We start from the raw sequence: 22,362 nt of genomic DNA, 5'->3' as shown, positions 1-22,362 counted from the left end.
AACACCCAGGGACCTTAAAAAAAGGAGATGATTATTTAAATCATAAGAACAAAAACAAACAATAAAAAAACTACAGCTGTGATTGTGTTGAGGCCCAGGAGTGTGCCTGGCCCCATGCTAAGCATTTTGCATGCATTACTTCATTTAACCTTCTCAGCCACCCAGTTTGGCAGGTACTGTTGTTCTCATCCCATTTTATGGGTAAAGAACCTATGGTTTAAAGAGATTAAGTGGCTTCTTCAAGTTCTCAGTGCTAATAAGTGATGAAGCCAAGATTAGAACCCAGGTCTAATTGACATCAAAATCCCTGCTGTCTCTTTTTTTTAAACCACAGGTAATTGTGGAAAAATTGAGAAAATACAGATAGCTAAAAGAAAAAAAAATCACTCCTAAACCTATCCCCAGTAGATAATGTGTTTATACGTCTTGGTGTGTGTCTTAGTTATCTGGTGCTGCTATAGCAGAAATACCTCAAGTGGATGGCTTTACAGAACAGAAATTGATTATCTCATAGTCAGGAGGCTAGAAGCCCAAATTCAGGGCACGGGCTCTAGGGGAAGGTTCTCTCTCTCTGTCGTCTCTGGGGGAAGTTCCTTGTTTCTTTCAGTTTCTGTAGCCCCAGCATTCCTCATTTCCTTAGCAATCTTCACGTGGCATCTGTCTTCCCTGTATTTGTGCTTCTGTGTCTAATCTGCTCTTTTTATCACTTGGAAGTGATTGGGTTTAAGACACACTCCACACGGATGTGATCTCATTAACATAACAAAGAAAACTCTATTCCCAAATGGGACTGCATCCACAGGTGTAGGGGTTAGGATTCCAACACATATTCCGGGGGTGGGGAGACACAATTCCATCCATAACAGTGCGTTTCCATCCAGCTGCTACTCTCTGCAGAAAAGGAGGTTCTTGCTCCCAGCAGCTGACCCTTGGTGTTCTGTAATTGCCAAGCAATTTAGAGATGACTCAAAATATATAATTCATGGCTGCGTCATTCATCCTGGTCTTTGGAAGGCAGCGAGGCATGGCTGTCTCCCAGGGAGAATTTCAACCCTGAAATGGGAGGAGATAGGATCTCAGGAGCTTAGAGAGAATTTCAGAGTCAGAGAACCCTCCGATATTGACAATGACCCTAGTGTCCCAACACAGAATTCTAGAAGTCAGGGATCCTAGCATTGATGCATATAATAGAGTCTTGTGATAGAGCACCAGGATAAAATCAGAGACTAACACTGTATCGATCGGGAGTCAGATGGGTCCAAGAATGGTGTTCTGGTTCACTCTTGAGACGTTTTTGGTTGCCCCAATTAGGGGTGGGGAAGTTCTACTGATATCTACTGGGTAGAAGTCAAAGATGCTGCTAAGCATCCTACACTGCACAGCCAGCCCCACAACAAAGGATTATCCAGCCCAAGATGTCAGTAGTGCTGAGTTTGAAAATCTCTGGTCTAGACTTTTTAAGACTCGTGTTGGTTTATTCTTTTGATGATCCCAGGGCACGAAGAAGCCATGTTCAGTCAGAACTAGAAGATCCAGCTTCTAGTTTAACCTCCATCATTAACCATGTTTCCTGGACAAGTCACTTGTTATTAGCTGCTGTCGAGTTCGCCCCAGACTCATAGCAACCCCAGGCACAACAGAACAAAATGTGTTGTGATCCGTAGGGATTTTATTGGCTAATTTTCGGAAATACATCGCCAGGCCTTTCTTCCTAGTCCGTCTTAGTCTGGAAGCTCTGCTGAAACCTGTTCAGCATCATAGCAATACACAAGCCTCCACTGACAGACGGGTGGTGGCTGCATATGAGGTGCATTGGCTGGCTATTGATCCCGAGTCTCCAACTGCTGTCCTCTGGGCAAGTCACATAGTCTCTGCTTTTTCTCATTTTTGAAGTGGGTTTAAGGATTCCCGCCATTGTTGTCAGTGGGGATGGATAAATATGGATGGATTAGTATGTACTTGTAAGAGTTATCAGGGGTGGGCAGTGGGGGCGTGGCAGGCACAGGTGTGTACCTGTTCACGCATGAATGAGTCTGTTGGCGTGTGCATGTGTGTGGTTTCACATGGCACCTTCTCCGTGTCACGATGGCGTCCAGATGATGTGCCAAGGGGCTGGAGCCTCAGTCTGTTTCTGGTGTGTTGTCCTTGTGGGAGTGGACGTCTCGGTTGGATAGCGATGGAACTCCTTGTACCATTTAGGACGAGGTGAAGATGCGGCAGAGGCTTGAGGGCTCCCGTGCCTTCTAGAAGGCACCTGCTCCCTCCGTCCCAGCTGGGGGGCCTCAGGGGCATGGCTTGCTGCACAGGCTCTGAGCGACAGCAGAGAGGACCCTGTGCACAAGGCCTGGCCCTGAGCGTGAGAAGGGAAGGCCTCCGAATGGCCCCACTCGCCATGCAGAGAGAGAAGGCCCTGAGGCTGCAGCAGAAGGTCGTGATTAAAGGTTCTGGAATTGTACAGACCGGGGTTCGAGTCTTGCTCTGCCACCTGCCAGCTCTGCCATCCCTCAAGTCTCTTGACCTCTCTGGGCCTTGATGGCCTCATTGGAAAACTGAGAATAAAACCAACCGACCAAATAAGACCACTGGGGAGAGTCAATGACACGGTGTAAATGGAAGGGCTGGGCATATAGTAGGTGTGCAATAGTAGTCTACCTGGTCGGCATTTAGGATGGGATCCAGGAGTCACTGGGTGACTGTGGGCAAGTCCCTCTAGCTCCCTTTGGGCCTCAGTTTCCCCATCTGTCCAGTGAAGAAGCTGGCCGGGGAATTGTGAAGGCGCCTCTCCAGCTCTGATGGGCTGTAAGCCCACCTCTCAGCCCTGCTCTGAGCCACCCGTGGGGCCTGAAGCCCCTCCAAGGGCACAGGGTGCACAGGGAGGAGAACTGGAACCCGTGGAGCCTGACTGGGGGCACAGAGACCCCTCCCTCCTTCACTGCTTCCGCCGGAAGACTGGGCTTGGTGATTTGGGGGGAGGGAGACTCCTGGCAGAGAATTCCTCCTTGGGGAAGTGTTGCTAATAGGAGCCGTCGCCCATTCTAAATTAGTTTTTAATCCTCTGTGGTCAGCGTGGAACCAGCAAGTGGCGATTCACTCAGGGTGGAGATAGGAGGTGATGGGGTCTAGCAAGGAGCAGCGTGTGTACTGGGAAGAAACCTGCTCAGTCCTCACCTGGCTGTGTGACCCTGGGTCATTCAGCCTCTCTGAGCCCCAGGTTCCTCACCTGTAGAATGTCAGACTTGTACTAAATAATTTCAGAAGGGCCTTTGAACTCTAGGATTCTATGATGTGAAAATACTCGTATTAATAATATTGGCTAAAATTTATTGAACACTTACTTGGGTCCAGGTCCATGCCACGTATCTCACGTGGGCAGGGTTTATTTCATTTGAGTTTGTCTGTGCCTCAGTTTCCCCTTATGTAATCGGAGGCTGTTTCACTAGGGGATGGATCTCCAAGCTTCCTGCAGGCCCTTACATTCACTCTAAGGAACATGCTCAGTGATGAGAGGGTGGGCTTTGAGCTCTGAGGATGAACAGGGTGACCTTCAGCCCCTCCCCACCCCATAATGCCCACCACCAGCCTTTACTGCCGATAAAGATCAGGAGTCGGCAAACTCTTTCTGGAAAGGGCCAGCAAGTAAATATTTCAGGCTCTGCAGGGCCAATGCACCCTCTGTCGTTTCTCTTCCTCCTCCTTCTTCACAACCTTTAAAAATATAAAAACCATTCATAGCTCAAGGGCTGTACAAAAACAGTCTTGGCCTGGAGGCTGTAGTTTGCCAACCCCTGATGTAGATAACAAACACTCTCTCCACTCATCTAAGCTCCCTGCATCCTTTGCAGCCTGCACTTGCCCTTCCAGCCAGAGGGCTCCCCTGAGCCCCACGCAGAAGGAAATTCTAGACCCACCACTGACCCCAACCAAGGGCCTGAACAAGGGCCAGTCCGCACCTTTGTGAAGCAACAAACATTTCTTGACCCCCAGATCAGCCTTGGAGAACCACCGAGACATTGGGGCAGGAAGGGTCCCTGGGGGTCTCCTCCAGCCCCTCATTGTGCACTTTAGGGAACAGGCGTGGTGGCACTGCAGTTTAGGGACAGCCGTGAGCAGAATCCACAAGCCCCATCTCTTCACTCTGCCCTCGCCCCCGTCCTGGTTCCTCGTGTCAACCTGGCCCCTTCCCAGCCCTGAGTCTTTGCATGCTGTTGCCTCTGCTCAGAACATTCTTGCCCGTCTCCTCCCAGGGCTGCCTCCTTCTCACTCTTCAGGTCTCAGCTCAGCTGTCTTCTTCTCAGAGGACCCTTCTGTGACCATCCTATCTCACCCAGCTCTTCCCATGATGCTTCATCACTCGGACTTCCAAGTATTGTAATGAACCCACAGTAAGAAATGCATTTTACATTGTGATCCAGTACACACAACTAAAGCAAAAGGGTCACAAAATAATACTTATATAATATTAACAATGCTTACCCTCAGTGCATATGAGTCTACTCTACTCTGTTGTTGTTGTTAGTTGCTATTCTGTAGAACTGCACCATAGAGTTTTCCTGGCTATAATCTTAATGGAGACAGATCACCAGGCCTTTCTTCTGCAGTACCATGAGGGGGGTATGAATCTTTTCTACCTTACTCTACTTCCTCACCTCCCCTTCCATTCCCTTCCCTCCCCTCCTCTTCCATCCTCTTTCATCTCCTCCCTCCCCTCTCCTACCCTTCCCTCCCCTCTCTTCCTCCCCTCTTTCCCTTCCTTCCTTCCCCTTCGATCCCCTCACCTTCCATCTCTTTCCTTCTTTCTTCCCTCCTCGCTTCCCTTCTCTCCCCTTACCTCCCCTCTCTTTCTGTCTCCTCCCTTCCTTCCCCTTCTCTCCCTCCACTCTCCTCCCTTCCCTCCCCTTGTCTCCCTCTGCTGTCCTCCCCTTCCCTTCCCTCTCTTCCCCTACCTCCCCGTTCCCTGCCACCCCCTGTAGGTCTGCCCCTGTGGGTAAACATTCTGCCCAGAACCAGCAGATCCATCCATTATCTCCCCCAAACAATTAGCTATGTATTAAGGAACGCTGTGCAAATCTGCGCTAATTGACCCACGACACAGCCGCTCCTGGAGGAGAAAATGACTCCAGATGGCTTAATGACAGGGCTTGAGGCCTTCTTTAGAACTCCCTCTTGGGGAGGAACATCATCTGGGCTCGGAGCAGGGCTGCCAGCTGCCTGGTAGGGAAGCTCAGCGGATGGGGGACCTGCACCATGGTCCTTTCACTGAACCCAGACAAAGGGGAGCCGTCAGATCTCTCTGCTTCCCCTTGTCCCCCTGCAACTCAGCCCCTTCCCCCAGCTCAGAGTTTGGGTGGTTCATCAGCATCTGTTCCAGTGGGTTCCTGCCTTTTCGAGTATGCATCTACCCATAGCTAACACTTATTGAGCCCTTGCTGTGGCCCCTGCCCCACAGTGAGAAGAGTGCCCAGAATTTCTCACTTAATACTGTCTATAGAGATGCAGTGGTTAAGTGCTCAGCTACTAACCGAAAGGTTCGAACCCACCAGCTGCTTTATGGGAGAAAGATGTGGGCAGTCTTCTTTCATAAAGATTTACAGCCTTGGAAACCCTGTGGGGCAGTTCTACTTTGTCCTAAAGGGTTGCTGTGAGTTGGAATCGACTCGACGGCAATGGATTTGGTTTGGTTTTTGATAAAGTGGTGCAAACAGTGTGCTCACTGCTAACCAAAAGGCTGAGGGTTCGAGTCCACCCAGAGGTGCCTTGGAAGAGAGGCCTGGTGATTTACTTCTGAAAAATCAGCCATTGAAAACGCTATGGAGCACGGTTCTACTCTGACACACATGAGGTCGCCATGAATCAGAGTTGGCTCGATAGCAACTGATATAAGGTCCCTGGGAGGCACAAATGGCTTGCGCTCAGCTATTGTCAGAATTGACTCAATGGCACCAAACAACAGCAACTAACCTAAAGGTTGGTGATTTGGACCCACCCAGTGGCACCATGGAAGAAAGACCTGGCAATCTGCTTCTGTAAAGATTACCGCTAAGAAGACCCTATGGAGCAGCTCTGTTGTGTAGCATGTGGAGTCGCCACAAGTTGGAATTGACTCTACAGCAACTGGTTACTTTTTGTTTGTTTTTATAAGCCTGGAAGTTTGCACTTGGCCTTCCAAGGGTCGGGACCCCAAGGCTTTCTCAACTCCACTGTCTCCATCTCTCCCTCTGCTCATCTGCTGTCTTTTCCCTCTTCTGTCTACCTACTAATCTTTGCTCTTTCTGCGAGCATGTGGTGGCAGCTCCCGAGATTGTAAATCCTTAGTGTGCACGATCCACACAGACCAGAATGTCTCAAATCCCAACTCTGTATTCCAGGGGGGTGAGAACTGATTGATGAGCTTTAGATCTGAGTCCACCTGTGGTCCACTAGCAGTGTCAGCAGGCGGGGTTATGTGATAAACAGAGCCTACCCCATGATCGGGGGTGGGGTCATACACTAGATGGGGCCCCCAAAGATGTATCCTCCTCACCCACCTTGAGTGGTTGCCAGTCATCACAACAGCTCATTACATCGTCATCTTTTTCTGAGATGAAATCTGGGTAAATGGCATTGTCATGAAAAGGGGGAAATTTTTGTTTGTTTGTTTTAATTCTACGTTAGATGAAGATTTACAGAGCAGATTAGTTTCTCATTAAACAATTAATAGACATATTGTTTTGTGACATTGGTTGCCAACCCCATGACATGTCAACTCTTTCCCCTTCTCGACCTTGGGTACCCTATTACCAGCTTTCCTGTCCCCTCCTGCCTCCTCATCGTTGCCCCTGGGCTGGTGTGTCCATTTAGTCTTGGTTTGTTTTATGGGCCTGTCTAATCTTTGGCTGAAGGGTGAACCTCAGGAGTGACTTCAGTCCTGAGCTAAAAGGGTGTCCGGGGGCCATACTCTCAGGGTTTCTCCAGTCTCTGTTAGACTAGTAAGTCTGGTCTTTTTGTGTGTGTGTGTGAGTTAGAATTTTGCTTTACATTTTTCTCCAGCTCTGTCTGGGACCTTTTTATTGTGATCCCTGTCAGAGCAGTTGGTGGTGGTGGCTGGGCACCATCCAGTTATGCTGGACTCAGTTTGGTGGAGGCTGTGGTACTTGTGGTCCATTAGTCCTTTTGACTAATCTTTCAGAAGGGGGAAATTTTTTTTTCCCACTTGACCAAAGTTGGAGTAGGGAATGACCATTTATTGAGAAACTATTGTTTCAGGCTTAGCATATGGTTTGAAAGGGTAGGCTCTGGAATCAGGCTGCCTGGGTTCAAACACTGCACCCCCACTTCCTAGCTGTGTGACCTTGAGCAGGTGACTTAACCTCTCTGAACCTCAGTTTTCTCATCTGTAAAATGGGACCCTTCTCATAGAGTTGTTGTAAGGATTAAACAAGTTAGTGTCTAGAGCACTGTCTGACATAGTAGATGCTCAGTAAGCATTAGTTCATGCTATTATTATGGTGCTGTGTATTTTAAGGAGCCCTGGTGGCACAATGGTTAAGCATTTGGTTGCTAACCGAAAGGTCGGTGGTTTGAACCCACCAGGTGCTCTGCAGGAAAAAGATGTGGCCGTCCTGCTTCTGTATGGATTACAGACTTAGAAACGCTACGGGGCAGTTCTACTCTGTGCATGTAGGTTCGCTATGAGTCGAAATCAACTCAATGGCAACAGATTTGTTTTGTATTTTAAACACAGCAGTCCATTTAATCCTCATGTCTTCCCAGTGAGGCAGGTTGGATCGGTCCCAGTTTGCAGGTGTGGAAACTGAGTCTCAGAGAGGCTCAGCCACATGTGGTTGAGGCAGGTTCAAACACAGGAATGTTTGGCTCCAGGTATGAACACTTTCCAGGTCTCCTCTAGCTGGTCATTCCCACTCACTGTGGCCCGGCCTGATTCCCTGCAACAAAGGAAGACGGCCATAAAGTTTGCCCATGGAGCAAGAGGCTCTGGAGTCATTACACAGGGAAGCAAAATTTTAATATGTATTTATAATGGGCACCATATGCTCCCTCTGGTTTTCTTATTTAATTACATCATGGCAGATGGCTGGGTGTTAAAGGCCATTAAGTTAATGGCACTTTGCTTCCCATTTATTTTCTTGAATTTTGGGAAAGATGAATGAAAATGGTGAGCTGTGGTGGTGCCAGGTGGTGGCCGGTGAGTCCTTGTCCTGGGACTGGAGGAAAGAAGTGTGGGACGCAGGGGAGTCATCCCAGGAGGTAGGGGGGGTGTGTGCAGGAGGCAGCGCATGCTGAGGTTAGGAGCTGTGTGCACACACACAAACGTGCACCATCTTTGACCCAATAATCTCACTCTTTGGATCCAGGAAGTAAGCACAGGTGGTCTTCGACTTACAATGGGGTTCTGTTCTGATGACTCTGTTGTAAGTCAGTTCTGATGTAAGTCGAGCACCTCATTTCAAATTAACAACTGAAGCTTCTTGTGGTATGAAATGCTGAATAGGATCACACTATAGGCCTGGTCTGCAATGCAGTCAACATCAGTGTCGTAGCTAAAGTTGGAGTAAGGGCTGTCGGGCGTGTGTGCAGCTCAGTTGTCCTGTGTCATTGGAGTGGAACATTGCCCAACTTTCTGTCCATTATGACTCTCGACACCGACGCCAACTTCATTGTAGACCAGGCCACAGCCTGCTCTACGGCAGTATTTTGAGCAGTAAATCTTAAAATTAGACATCAGCGAGTGAACATTTGAGAATGATAACATCAGCAAATTACGAGCTGCAACGTTCTATGTAATACATATTTACTAATGATAAGATGTACAAAAAGACCATTGTAAGTGCAGTTCACAGTAACTCGAATACGGCGTAAGTCGTGTATGTGCAGGAATGCCCACTATAGCTTTGTCCAGAGTGGCAAGAAACGAGAAACAACTCACATGATCATCAGTAGGCAACTGGATCAGTAAAGGACAGCACAGCCATGAGTGGAAGGCACGAGGTCTACACACCATTTGAGGGTGCAGGAGCTTTCCCTAGGGTTTGTTGGGTTAATAAACTTCTGGGTTCCTAAAGACCATCGGGGAAGCCACAGGATCAGCATCTGTAGTGGCATTTCTTAGACTATATTCATAGGGCTTTCACTTGCCAAATGGTTGGTCCGGGAGCAAGAAGGGTGAGAAGGAACTTTGATTAGAGGAGTATGGGGTCCATCTGTCTGGAAAGGAAGTGTTCGAAGGATGGTATTCCATGTCTCCAAGCTCAGGAAGGACCCTTCCAGAGACGCTGGGACCTGACTACGAGATGTAGTGATTGAGAGAGGGGACTAGCTGGCGTGGTAGTGGACTTGGTGTCTACGATCACATCAAGGTAATTCCCTCGAGGCACTGAGATTCAGACAGGTCTGTACTTGAATTCATGCTCTGCTTATTGCTAGCTGTGTGATTGGGCAAGTTAACGTAATCTCTATGAGCCTTCACTTTCTCATCTGTAAAATGGGTATAATTATGCCTACCTCGCATTGTTGTTGAGAAGTCCTGTATTGCCATCCAGGGATTTGTACAAAGATATTCTTCATAAAATGAAAGAAAAAAAGAGAAAAAATCCAGTTGACGTTGAGTCAATTCCAACTCATGGAGACCCCATATGCATCAGAGTAGAAATGTACTCCATAGGGTTTTCAGTGGCTGATTTTTTTTTTTTTTTTTTTTGGAAGTAGATCACCAGGCTTTCTTCTGAGGTACCTCTGGATGGGCTTGAACCTGCAGCCTTTCAGTGGGGAGTAAGATGCTTAGCACAGTGCCTGACACATAGTAAATGCTCAACAAATACTAGTGATTTCTGATATTTTCGTTATTCTGCCAAGACTAAAATTTATTGTCTGACCTGGGCTCCCCAGTTTCTCAGAGACCCCCAGAACTGTGAAGAAATCAAACCTTCACGAACCTAGTTTCTCAGCAGCTATTTCTTGGCCAAGCTTTGGTAGTCGGGGTCAGCTGGGCCTGCCCTGTCCTTCCGCCCTGCCTTGGCCCCCAAGACAGGCTCTGGGGGCTGTGGAGGGAGGCAGCCCATTGCCCAGCCTCTCAGGTTATGCTGGCCCCTGGGAATCTGGAAGCAAGGATCACCATGGACTCCCAGGGGAGGGAGCCACAGGCCAGCTATGCCTCCTGCTTCTCCTTCCCATAGGGCAGATCTGCCCTGACAGTCTTTCTCTTGGCAGCTAGACACCAGAGGTTCATTCTGGTGCTAAAAATAGGCTGTGTTTAGATACTTTGAGGCTCTGGCTGGAAACACGAATGGCAGAAACCCAATGCTGCCATTCCTGCAGAGGGGCCTCGGTCCCATCCCCACCAGAGGTCACACTAACCTAGGAGGGTGGCAGAGTAGATAGGGAAACTGAGGCTCAGAGAGTCTCCGGTAAACTGAAGAGGGTTGACGTGATGATGCCACTGACTCCAGACCTATGGATTGTCTCGTCGGGTCCCCCTCGGCCCTGTGAGCGGGCTTCTACGACCAGCCCATTTTATAGAGAGAAAACTGAAGCTCAAGAGGCGAAGGGACCTGCCCAGGTCACACACCTGTAAATTACAGGTGAGGATGTTAATGCGATTTGATCCCCAACGTATAATGAGCAGGTGGAGTCTCAGAGGTGAAGTGCTGAAAGTCAGCATGGCCCCCAAGTTGTAGACGGACAGCCTATGAGTGAGTAGAGTCATCCAGCCGCCTCCCAGGGTGATGGGAGGGTTATGGGAGAAGTTGTGTAAGCTGAGTGTCTGGCATGTAGTAGGTGCTCAGCAGCAGAGAGTTGCCTTCACTTCCCCATTCCCTTTGGGGCAGAATTTCTGTCTGGAGAGAGCGCAGAGAGAGAGGCAAAGAGAGATAGAGAGATACATGGAGAGACAGAGAGAGTGAGAAAGAGATGGAGAGAGAGAGATGAAGGAGAGCAAAGATGGAGACAGAGAGAGAGAGGAAGAGAGAGGAGGAGAACGGGAGAGACAAGAGAGACGGAGACAGATAAAGGAGAGAGAGGAGAAAGGGGGGAAGGAAGAGAAGTAGGAGAGCAGGAGGGAGAGAGTGAGGGGAGGAGAGAAAGAGACAGAATGACTGGCATGGGAGGAGAGGAGTCTGAGGGGTTCCCTTGGAAGGTGGGACTGTGGCTCGACAGGCGCCCCTGAGCCCCAGGACCACCCAAAGAGAGCAGAGGACCGCAAGATGCTACCTCCCCAGAGCCCTGAGTTTACTGTTCTCTGAGGAAGTCACATTTCATGGACTGAACCCTGGTTATAGTGCCCTGCGGGGAGGCCCCTTGTCTTTTTTTTTTTTTAACTGTTATACTTTAAGTGAAGGTTTACAATTCAAGTCAGTCTCTCATACAAAAATTTATATATACATTGTTATGTGACACTAGTTGCTCTCCCTATACTGTGACAGCACACTCCTCCTTTCCATGCCAGATTTCCCGTGTCCATTCAACCAGCTCCTGACCCTCTCTGCCTTCCCATCTCACCTCCGGACAGAAGCTGCCCGTTTAGTCTCATGTGTCTACTTGAGTTAAGAGGCACACTCTTCACGGGTATCATTTGATGTCCCACAGTCCAGTCCAATCTTTGTCTGAAGAGTTGGAGGTCCCTTGTCTTGATTCTTTCTGCTCCTTCCTTCCATTAGTGTTTCTCAAGGGCCTACTGTGTGCCAGCTGCTGGGGATAAAGCGGTGACGGAGCAGACACGTCCTGCCCCCGTGGGGCTCACATTCCTGGGGGTCCTTCCTGCAGACAAGCCCTGCCCTCCTTCGCAGCACTGACAGGGTGGTGTGGGTGGTGCATATCAGCACCTCCCTGCCTGGGAGGCAGGAGAGCTGGAAAGTGGGGTCCCCCACCTCACAGTCCCTTCCCCTGTGGCGGCCGCCATTCACTCCCGACACTCCTAATTGTCTCTGTCTTTCTGTTCCCTGCCAGCTTCTCATGAGCTCATTATCCTCTTAAACCCATTTGGCACCCACTTAGAGAGAAGATGTGTTGAAATAGAAAAGAATGAGAAGGGAACAGGGAACAGCAAAAAAAAAAAAAAAAAGGACTAGCCCCAGAAATATCCTCAGAGAGGCACAACAGCCCAAATCCTTGCCATCTCCACAGCGGCAGATGTGCTGTGTGACGAATAGCTTCAAGGCCTGTTCCTTGTGTTCAGGAGAGGGGAGGCAGAGGGGAGCGCTCCTTGAGCACCTACGATGCGTCAGACACTCTTCCTACAATTTTTAACTCAATCCTCCGAGTAATATTTTTTTGGGGAGTCAGGTTTCTTTTTAATCTGTCTTGGAAGAAGTACAGCCAGAATGCTCCTTAGAAACGAGGATGGCGAGACTTCGTCTCACGTACTTTGGACATGTTATCAGGAGGGACCAGTCCCTGGAGAAGGATATCATGCTTGGTAAAGTAGAGGGTCAGTGAGAAAGAAGAAAACCTCAATAAGGTGGATTGACACAGTGGCTGCAACGATGGGCTCAAACATAGCAATGATTGTGAGGATGGCTGAGGACAGGGCAGTGTTTCGTTCTGTTGTACATAGGGTCGTTTTAAGTCAGAACCGACTCTATGGCACCCAGCAACAAAAAGTCTCTTATGCCCATTTTATAGGCAAGGATCCTGAGTCTCAGTGAGGTGTCTTGCCCAAGTCATGCAGCTGGTGGAAGAGGCAGGATTTGAACCCAGATTGGTCTGTCTCCAAAACCCATGATCTTGCCTGGAAGCCTCTGGAAGGGCTGGGTGTCCCCCTGGCCATCCCATGAGGGCTTCTGGCTTGTTATTACCCAGGTCCAGCTGCAGAAACATCTGGCTTGTGTGTGATCTACACAGAACACCATGGGGCACTGCCCACTGCCTGGAGGTTTTCAAGCTGATACAAGAGTGGCACAAGAGGTTTGCAATTGGTTGCTAACCTAAAGGTTGCAGGTTCACACCCACCCAGCGGCTCCATAGAAGAAAGGCCTGGCAAACTGCTTCCATAAAGATTACAGCCAAGAAAACCCTATGGGTTGCCATGAGTCAGACTCAATAGCAGTAGGTTCATTTTTTTTTTTTTTTTCGGGAGCATAGTCTTTCGAAAGTCTCGGTGTGACTAGGAAACTTCAGTGGCTGTTAGAACAAAGTTCAGACCCCTGAGCTTGGCATTCAGGGCTCCCCACGGTCTGACCCCTGCCCACTGCTTCAGCTGTGTCCTCACCATGCTCCCAAGCTCCTCATCCCCTCCATGCCTGCCCCTGGTGTGTACCGTTCCTTCTTGCGGGAATGCCCTCGGCTGCTTCTTCCGCCCAGAGAACTTGGATTCCTCTTGCAAGACCTGCCAGCACAAAGACCTGTCCTTGAGGAGGAAGCACTCTCTGATTCCCCCCAGATACTTGCTTCTCTAGCGTTAGCTTCCTGTGGCTTCTATAACAAAGTACCACAGACTAAGTGGCTTAAAACCACAGACATGTATTCTCTCACAGTTCTGGAGGCTAGAAGTTCAAATTGAGGGTGTTGGCAGGGCCATACTCTCTCTGAAAGCTCTAGGGAAAGGTTCATCCTTGCCTCTTCCAGCTTCTAGTAGCCCCAGGCGTCCCTTGGCCTGTGGCAGCTTAACTACGGTCTCTGCCTCCATCTTCATACGGCCGTCTTCTCTCTGTGTCTCTCCCTGGTGACACAGTGGTTAAAGTGTTCAGCTGCTAACCAAAAGGTCAGTGGTTCGAACCCACCAGCTGCCCCGCGGAAGAAAAGTGTGGCAGTCTGCTTCTGTAAAGATTACAGCCTTGGAAACCCTATGAGGTCGCTATGAGTTGGAATCGACTCGACGACAGCGGATTTTTATCCTACTCCAATAACTGATTACATCTGCAAAGACCCAATTTCCATAAAGGTCACGTTCACAAGTACCAGGGGTTAGGACTTCAGCATATCTTCTGCGGGGGCACAATTCAACCCATATCACCTGGGCTCCCACTTTTCCAGGTTCCTCTCCCTGGGGTCCACAAACCCTCTGCAGTGTAAGCCAGACGCTGTGAGCTTATGTGCAGAGACTCTTCTCTGGGCACGCGCCTTTAGTTTTTATTAGAGTCAAAGGGATGTTTTAAGACCAGGAGAGATGCATGATTAGGAATAGGAGTGTAAAGGGTGAGCCACTGCTGGCAGTGAGAGGCAGTGGAGATGGGGCTGCTGCTTAGGGGCTGTCTCTGAATTCCCCAATGATGTCTGGACCACGTGGGAAAAGGGCAGAGTCCCCAAGGCAGTGGTTAAGAGCTGTGGTTTGGGATTTGTTCAGTCCTGGGTTCAAATCCCAGCTCTACCACTTACCAGCTGTGTGACCTGAGCTTCCTTATCTGTAAAATGGGGAGATAGTTATCTCTGAAGGAAATGTTGGGAAAGTTTTATGCGGAGGGCTGGTCACATAGAAGGCACTCAGTAAGTACTGAATGAATGAATAGGTTGCCAAATAATCCAACTTTCCTTCCTTTTCCATGTGAAGTCAGATGCTCCTGGGTTCACAACCCAGCTTTGTGACCCCAGACGCGTGACTTAATCTCTCTGATCCTCATTCCCCTCCTCAAAGTAGAAACATATAATAGTATCTCCCTGATAGTGTTGTTATGGAGATTAAATAAGAGTATGTGTGTGTTAATACAGGGGAAACTAGCACAACCTGTACAAAGAAAGGTCATGGAAGCCCCATAGACACATCCAGACTCCCTGAGGGACTGAACTGCTGGGCGGAGGGCTGTGGGGACCATGGTCTCGGGGAACATCTAGCTCAATTGGCATGACACAGCTTATAAAGACAATGCTCTACATTCTACCTTGGTGAGTAGTGTCTGGGGTTTTAAAAGCCTGTGAGCGGCCATCTAAGATACTCCACTGGTCTCACCCCTTTGGGAGCAAGGGAGACTGAAGAGAACAGGATACAAGGAAAAGATTAGTCCAAAGGACTAATTGTCCACAGCTACCAAGGCCTCCACCGGACTGAGTCCAGTACAGCTAGATGGTGCCCGGCTACCACCACTGACTGCTCTGACCAGGATCACAACAGAGGGTTCTGGACAGAGCTGTAGAAGGATGTAGAGCATAATTCTAACTCACGAAAAAAAAAGACCAGATTTACTGGCCTAAAGGAGACTGGAGAAACCTCGAGAGTATGGCCCCCAGACACCCTTTTAGCTCAGTGGTGAAGTTACTTCCCAGGTTCACTGTTCAGCCTGGGAGTGGACAGCCCCATAAAACCAAATGAGACTAACGAGGTACAGGAGTCCAGTGACAAGGGCCAGAAGGCAGAAAGCGACAAGGAAGCTGGTGATAGGGAACACAAGGTTGAGTAAGGATATTGTTGATGTGTTGTGAGATTGTTAACCATTGTCACAGGGCAAGATTTGTAGTAACTGTTAAATGAGAAACTATTTTGTTCTGTAAGCCTTCATCTTAAGTGAGAATAACAGCACAATTGGAAGAGCGTAGTCAGTGTCACTGAACTGTGTATGTAGAAATTTTCAAAATGGTGTATCTTTGGGTATGTGTATTTTCCAAAAAAAAAAAAAAAAGTTTGAGAATTTAGAGGGTTAATATGTTGCGGGGTTGTTAACCAATGTCATAAAACAACATGTGTACTACTGTTTCATGAGAAACTATTTGTTCTGTAAGCCTTCACCTGAAGTACAATAAAAAAAAAAAAGTGTGTGTTTAGAACAGTGTCTGGCACATAATAAGTGCTCAATAAACATTAGCTATTAATTGCTGTTCTATATATTGTACATACGTCTACTATAGGATTTATCACTGTCTACCTAGTATAATGATTGTTTTAAGTTTCTTTCTCCACCAGTAGGCACTAAATTCTCAGAATTATTTGTTTCTGCATCCCAAGTACACCCACAGTAGGCATTCAGCACATGTTTTTTAAATGAATGGAGCAATTTTTCTCTAAGTGGATGAATGGGTTGATGGAGTGTTTGGATGAATAGATGGGCTGTTACAGTTTGGATGGATGGATGGATGGATGGATGGATGGATGGATGGATTCACTCTAAAAGGGCATGGATTTTTGTCTGGTATGTTCACTTATCTATTCTAAGTGCCTAGAATGATGACTGGTGCATAGTAGGATCTCAGTCCTTAGTTACTGAATGAATGGCACATGTAGGATTGGCAGTCTTCCTTGAACCACAGGTAAACTCCCATGCTGCTGTCTGGATTAGGAGGGGCCGCTACGGTTCAAATGGTCCATTGGCAAGAGGTAGAATCAGATGTATTGGCTAAAATTGTCATGGAGCCCCCTGCTGGTGGTAGTATGGAACAGCATGAGCCACGTGGCATTTTCCTTCAGTTTTCAAATTTACATTCTGTTTTCCTTCTGGCTGATGGTCCTGAACATTTATTCATAAATCAGGGTTCTCAGCCTTCTGTGCTCATTACCATCACCCGAGGGCACCTTGTTACACCTGTAGGTTTCCCCTTCAACAAGAGATTCTGGCTGAAAAGGCCAGGAATTGTCATGTTTAACCAGCCTTCTAGGTGATTCCTGATCAGATGCTCTCGTGCGGTACTCTGAGAGGCTCTGGCATGGAGGATGAGCCACTGATGGCCTTGAGAGGCGGTGCAGGTGAGGCTGCTGCTTTGGGCACTGTCTCTGAGTTCCCAAATGATGTCCAGACCATGTGGGAAAAGGGCAGAGTCCCTTTTAAGACTGGTTAAGAGCTGTGGTTTGGGATTTGGACAGGCCTGGGTTCAAATCTCAGCTCTACCACTTACCAGCTGTGTGATCTGAGTTCCCTTATCTGTAAAATGGGGAGATAGTTACCTCTGGTGGGAATGTTGGGAAATTTTTACGTAGAGGGCTTGGCACAAAACTGGGCACACAGTAGATATTCAATAAATAATGAATGGATGGGCATGTTGCTAAATGATCCAATTTAGTTTCCTTTTTCTTTTCTTCTGGGGATAGAGGAAAGGGCCTGTGGATTTGATCTCTCCTACTAGAAGCAAGCCTTATGAAGGAAGGGACTTCCTTCACAACTTTATCTCCAGTGCCTAGGACAGTGCCTGGTACATAGGAGGGTCTCACTTAATATTTGTTGGGAAAATGAATAAATTTGATCTGGTTCAGATTCAACCAGGTCCAGCAGGCAGTTCAGCAAAGATATGTTGTTGTTAGTTGCCCTCGAGTTGGTTTTGACTGAGGGTGACCTTACGTAAAACATGCTGCCCAGTCCTGCGCCATCCTCATGATCATTGATATGTATGAGCCCATTGTTGCAGCTGTTGTGTTAATCCAACTCATTGAGGGTTTCCCTTGTTTTTGTTGACCTTCTACTTGTCATTTGTCATACTGTGATTGATGGCCTGCGTGTTGCTATGATGCCTGAAGCTATGCCACCAATATTTCAAATACCATCAGGGTCACCCACAGTAGACAGGTTTCAGCAGAGTTTCCAGACTAAGACACACTAGGAAGAAAGGCCTGGTAATCTACTTCTGAAAATTAGTCAATGAAAGACTTATGGGTAAACAGTTGCTAGAAAAGAACATACTATTTGGTATAGAAAAGGGTCAGCAAACACCTAGGAAGTGCTTTTTGGACTTAAAGTAACCCACAGATAATTGTATATTTGACAAATAGGAGGTGTGGGTCAAATTATCCTACCAGCCCATAAAACCCTGTGCTTGTCCAAGATAAAGTTTGTCCCAAGAGCAGGGCCCAGTAAGACTAAAGCCCCCACATTCGCAGTTGGTTTAGTGAAAATGACAGAAGATTCAGGACAGGGTTCCTAGCATTGCTCCTAATGCACTCTGCACCTTTGCTTTCTTCCCCTCAGGAACCTTCGAGCTCTGTGCTTCGGTAACGAGACTTCTCATGCCTGTGTCTGTGCTGTTTTGCAGGTGGCAGCCCTGAGCCCTGAGACTTGACCAGATGGAAACTCCCCAGCTTCTGTTTCCACGAGGTGGACATGCCGAGCTTGATCCCCAGCTGGATACGAGGCCAGAAATGGGGCCCACAGTGAAGTAATGCGGCCCCCACAGGCCCGAGGAGCAGAAACGGAAAGAGAAGGGAGCTGCAGCTACTGTTGACCCTCGGAATCCCCCTCCAATTGCTATTTTCAAAGTTCTTTGGGAAGTCTCTGAAGTGAAGAACAAGATGTAGGAAAATGGGACCTGCTTTGGGGTGTCCCGAGCCTCTAAACCCCTTTCTTGACCCAGAAGCTCACCTTGACCTCAGGGAGGGTGGTGGGCTCTCTCCTTTCTCTTGGCCTCAGCCAAAGGCTGGAATCCCCTCTGCCTCTGGTCGTGGCAGTCACCTTCACAGAGGGGATAAGACTGAAGACCCCCAGGGGTTCCATCCTTAAGAGAGGCTTGGGAAACCAAGTCCCCCTCCACCCCTTCCCCGGCCCCCAGCCAAGCCCAGTGGGCCAGTCCGGAATGATCCCGCTATGGCCAAGCTCTGGTTCAAATTCCAGCGGTACTTCCGCCGGAAACCTGTGCGCTTCTTTACCTTCCTGGTGCTCTACCTGACGGCCGGGAGCCTTGTCTTCTTTCACTCGGGCTTCGTGGGCCAGCCTGCCGTTTCTCAAAACCAGGCCAACCCTGCTGCAGGAGCTCCTGCGGAGGGCGCTGAGCTGCCCTTCTTGGGCGACTTGCATCTGGGCAGGGGCTTCCGGGACACGGGCGAAGCTCCGAGCATCACCCGCAGGTATGGACCCTGGTTCAAGGGCAAGGATGGAAATGAGAGAGCCAAACTGGGCGACTACGGTGGAGCCTGGAGCCGAGCCCTCAAGGGAAGGGTTGTCCGGGAGAAGGAGGAGGAGCGAGGTAAGAGGGGTGAGCATCTGGGGATGGAGGGAATAGTAGTAATTGTCTAAGTCACCTAGTGCTGCTATAACAGAAATACTGCAAGTGGATGGCTTCAACAAAGAGAATTTTATTCTCTCACAGTCCAGTAGGCTACAAGTCCGAATTCAGGGCACCAGCTCTAGGGGAAGGCTTTCTCTCTCTGTTGGCTCTGGAGGAAGGTCCTTGTTATCAATCTTCCCCTGGACTAGGAGCTTCTCCATGCAGGAGCCCCAGGTTCAAAGGATGCACCCTGGTCCCAGTGCTGCTTTCTGGGTGGTATGAGGTCCCCATGTCTCTCTGCTCTCTTCTCTCTTTTATATCTCAAAAGAGATTGGCTTAAGACACTATTCTTGTAGACCTCATCAATATAACTGCCACTAATCCATCTTATTACATTATAGTGATAGGTTTTACAACACGCAAGGAAATCAATCATACAGTACTGGGAATCATGATCTAGCCAAGTTGACAGACATTTTTAGGAGACACAATTCAATCCATGACAGTAATATAGTATGGTATGGTATGATAGAATATAGTATGGTATGGTATGATAGAATATAGTATGGTACGGTATGGTATAGTAATAGTATAGAATAGTATAATAAGCCTAGGTGGTGCATGTGGTTTGCAGTTGGCTGCTAACTGATGGCAGTTCTAACCCACTCAGAGGTTCCATGGAAGAAAGGCTTGGTGATGTTTCTGTAAAGAATACAGGCAAGAAAACCCCGTGGAGCAGCTCTGCTTTGTAACACACAGGGTCGCCATGAGCCAGGGGCTGACTAGATAGAAGCTAACAATGTGTAGTGTAGTGTAGTGTAAAGGAGCCCTGGTGGCGCAATGGTTAAGTGCTCGACTGCTAACCAAAAGATCAGTGGTTTAAACCTATCCAGCTGCTGGTGACCTGCTCCAGTAAAGATTTTAGCCTAGGAAACTATGAGGCAGTTCTACTCTGTCATATAGGGTCCCCATGAGTCGGAATCGACTGGACAGCACACAACAACAACTATATAAACAATATAATAGAAATCAGCCATCATGTATCAGTTTTTCGTAGGAAGCTGCTGTCATACAGCTCTAGATACACAGTAGGTTTCATTACCACCCCCATTTCACAGATGAGAAAATTGAAGCTCAGAGACATTAAGTAACTTGCCCGAGGTCACACAGTTTTAAACAGCCAAGCTGGGTTATGAACCCCATGTCTGTCAAAGCTCAAAATCCAAGCCTCCTCCAAAGCCTCTTTTTGGTTTTTGTTAAATTCACATGAAAATAAAAACAGGGAGCATGTACTGAGCACTTACAATATGCCAATGTGTTCTAAGCACTTCATATGTATTGAATTATTTACTTATCACTCTATGTGGTAGGTACTAATATTATTCCCATTTTAAAGGTGAGGAAACTGAGCACCAAGAGGCTACGTAATAGCCCAAGGTTACATAGCCCAAGGTAAGTGACAGAGCTTCTGCTCACCGTACTGCCTCTCCCTGTACCATGCTGGAGCCCTTGGTGATAGTTCTTGGGGGACATCCTTGCCCTGGGCGTATTTTCTTAACCTTTCATAGTCCAGAGGGGCTTTCTTTTGTGGGTACATTACCTCATTTGGTTTTCACTGCACTTCGTGGGCTTCAACAAAGAACATGATTCTATGCCCAGTTGCCAGATGTGGAAACTGAGGCATGAAGAGGTGAAGACGCTGGCCCAAGGCCACACAGCTAGTCAGTGGTGGCGCTGGAGTTCAAATCCAGATCTGTCTGGCCTGAACACTTGGCTCTCTACGAGTCCTGGCATCTGCTGACGTCTGCCCATCTTACCAGTATGCTAGGGAAGAAGCCGCAACCACTGCAATTCATGAGATTAACATGAATGGACATTTTGGGAAGCCTGGCCAGAAGGTTTGAGAGAACAAACCGCCCAATCAGGGCAGAAGGAAAACCTTGCTTGCCTTTGTATTCCCTGCCACATATCACACTCCCACGGTGATTCTACTCACGGAAAACCCCTTCTCTCACCATGCAGGGAAGTGGGATTAATGGAAAGGGACTCGCCCTGGGGAGTACATTCCCCTACCCCAGCCCCAGCCCATCTCCTGGCTGGGGAGCCATTTAGAGGACCTTTCCTTCCCACCCTCAAGAATTTTCTAGAATTCTGCGTCTTAAGAACCCAACATTCATAAGGAGGTGAAGGAGAAGGTGAGAGGTGGCAGAACAGATTGGGGGTCTTGAATTTGTATTCCAGCTCCCCCCACCAACCATCTGAGTGGTCCAGACAAGTGGCTTCGCCTTCTCAAGCCTCAGTTTTGTCATCTGTAAAGTAGGGGCAATGATCCCTCCCTCCAGGGCTGCTCCTGTGAGTTCAATGAGACAACAGTCATGAAAGCTCCTAATGCAACACCTGGCACCGAGAAGGTTCTTAGGGGTGTTGGGAAATGTTTGGTGAATCTATCTGGGGAAGGGAGTTAATCTTGTAGGCGCAGCTGGGCTGGAAGCATTGAGGGGGACATCATGATGGGGCTGTGGCTTCCCTCTCCACTTTCTCCACCCATCGAGTCTCATCTCAGCCTAGCTACTCCATTTGGTATGTTGAAGAAGCCAGGGTTTGTCACAAGCCTTCACCTTAGTGTATGCTTCCCATCACACTTTGGACAAATTCCAGACTTCCTCCCATGGCCCACCTCTTCAACCCCATCTTATAATAATAACCCTGTCCTTCCTTCTTGCTGTTTGTTGAACACACCAAGCCCATTCCCACCTCAGGATCATTGTCTATTCAGTCTTTTCCATCTGGGGTGCTCTTCCCCCAGGTCTTTGCGTGGCTACTTTCCTCCCTTCCTTTGGGTCTCAATTCAAACCTCGCCTTCCCATAGAGGCCTTCCTGACTGTCCTAACTACAGTACCCCCACTTCCTACTTGATCACAACCCCATTCCCCAGTCTTATTTTCATCCGAGCAGTTATCCCCATCTGAGAGCACCTTGTTTACATGTTTGCTTCCGTGTTGATGATCTGCCTCCCCTACTAGACTGTCAGGCCCATGAGTGAGGGCAGGGATGTTGCCTGTCCTGTTCACCTCTGTTCCCTCAGCACCTGGGACAGCGCCTGGGACAAAGACGGCGCTTAATACCTACTTGTTGAGTGGGTGAACGCTTGGATGAATAATGAATGATCATCCCTGTGCTTGGAGTGCCTCCCCCTGGTCAGTCCACTCTTCTCCAGGTCAGCTTAGCTCACCTCCAGGAATTGTCCCTGACCCCCTCCAAGCTTGATCAAATGCTTCTCCCCTGTACTCCCTATCATGGTCCTTATATCAATGGTAATGGCCTGTGCTGGTCCGGGTCCTCTGATAGAATATGAATTCCCTTGATCCATACAACAACACACCCACCTCATTTTTTGCTATCAATAATTATTGCCATTTCTAGAGCACCTACTTCAAGCCAGCCACTGTTCTAGTTGCTTCATATGTCATATGAATGAGAGGATATATGTAAAATGTTTGTCACATCTTCTGGCACTTAATAATAGGTCACTTAATATTT

The 22,362-nt window shown here is 48.3% G+C and overlaps 1 protein-coding gene across 3 annotated transcripts in view; it reads left to right on the top strand.

The window, feature by feature from the left end:
- WSCD2 (WSC domain containing 2) overlaps positions 1-22,362 on the top strand; it is a 135,839-nt gene that overhangs the window by 50,513 nt on the left and 62,964 nt on the right. For all 3 annotated transcript variants that reach the window (XM_004379000.2, XM_023733740.1, XM_023733741.1), the window contains one exon: positions 17,875-18,801. In XM_004379000.2, coding sequence (XP_004379057.1) covers positions 18,423-18,801 — 379 coding nt within the window. In that variant the 5' untranslated portion in view covers positions 17,875-18,422. The remainder of the gene's footprint in view (positions 1-17,874; positions 18,802-22,362) is intronic.

This window comes from Trichechus manatus, unplaced genomic scaffold (genome assembly GCF_000243295.1).
Source record: "Trichechus manatus latirostris isolate Lorelei unplaced genomic scaffold, TriManLat1.0 scaffold00061, whole genome shotgun sequence".
In the NCBI taxonomy this organism is placed as follows: domain Eukaryota; kingdom Metazoa; phylum Chordata; class Mammalia; order Sirenia; family Trichechidae; genus Trichechus; species Trichechus manatus.
This window is presented reverse-complemented; position numbering and strand designations above follow the sequence as displayed.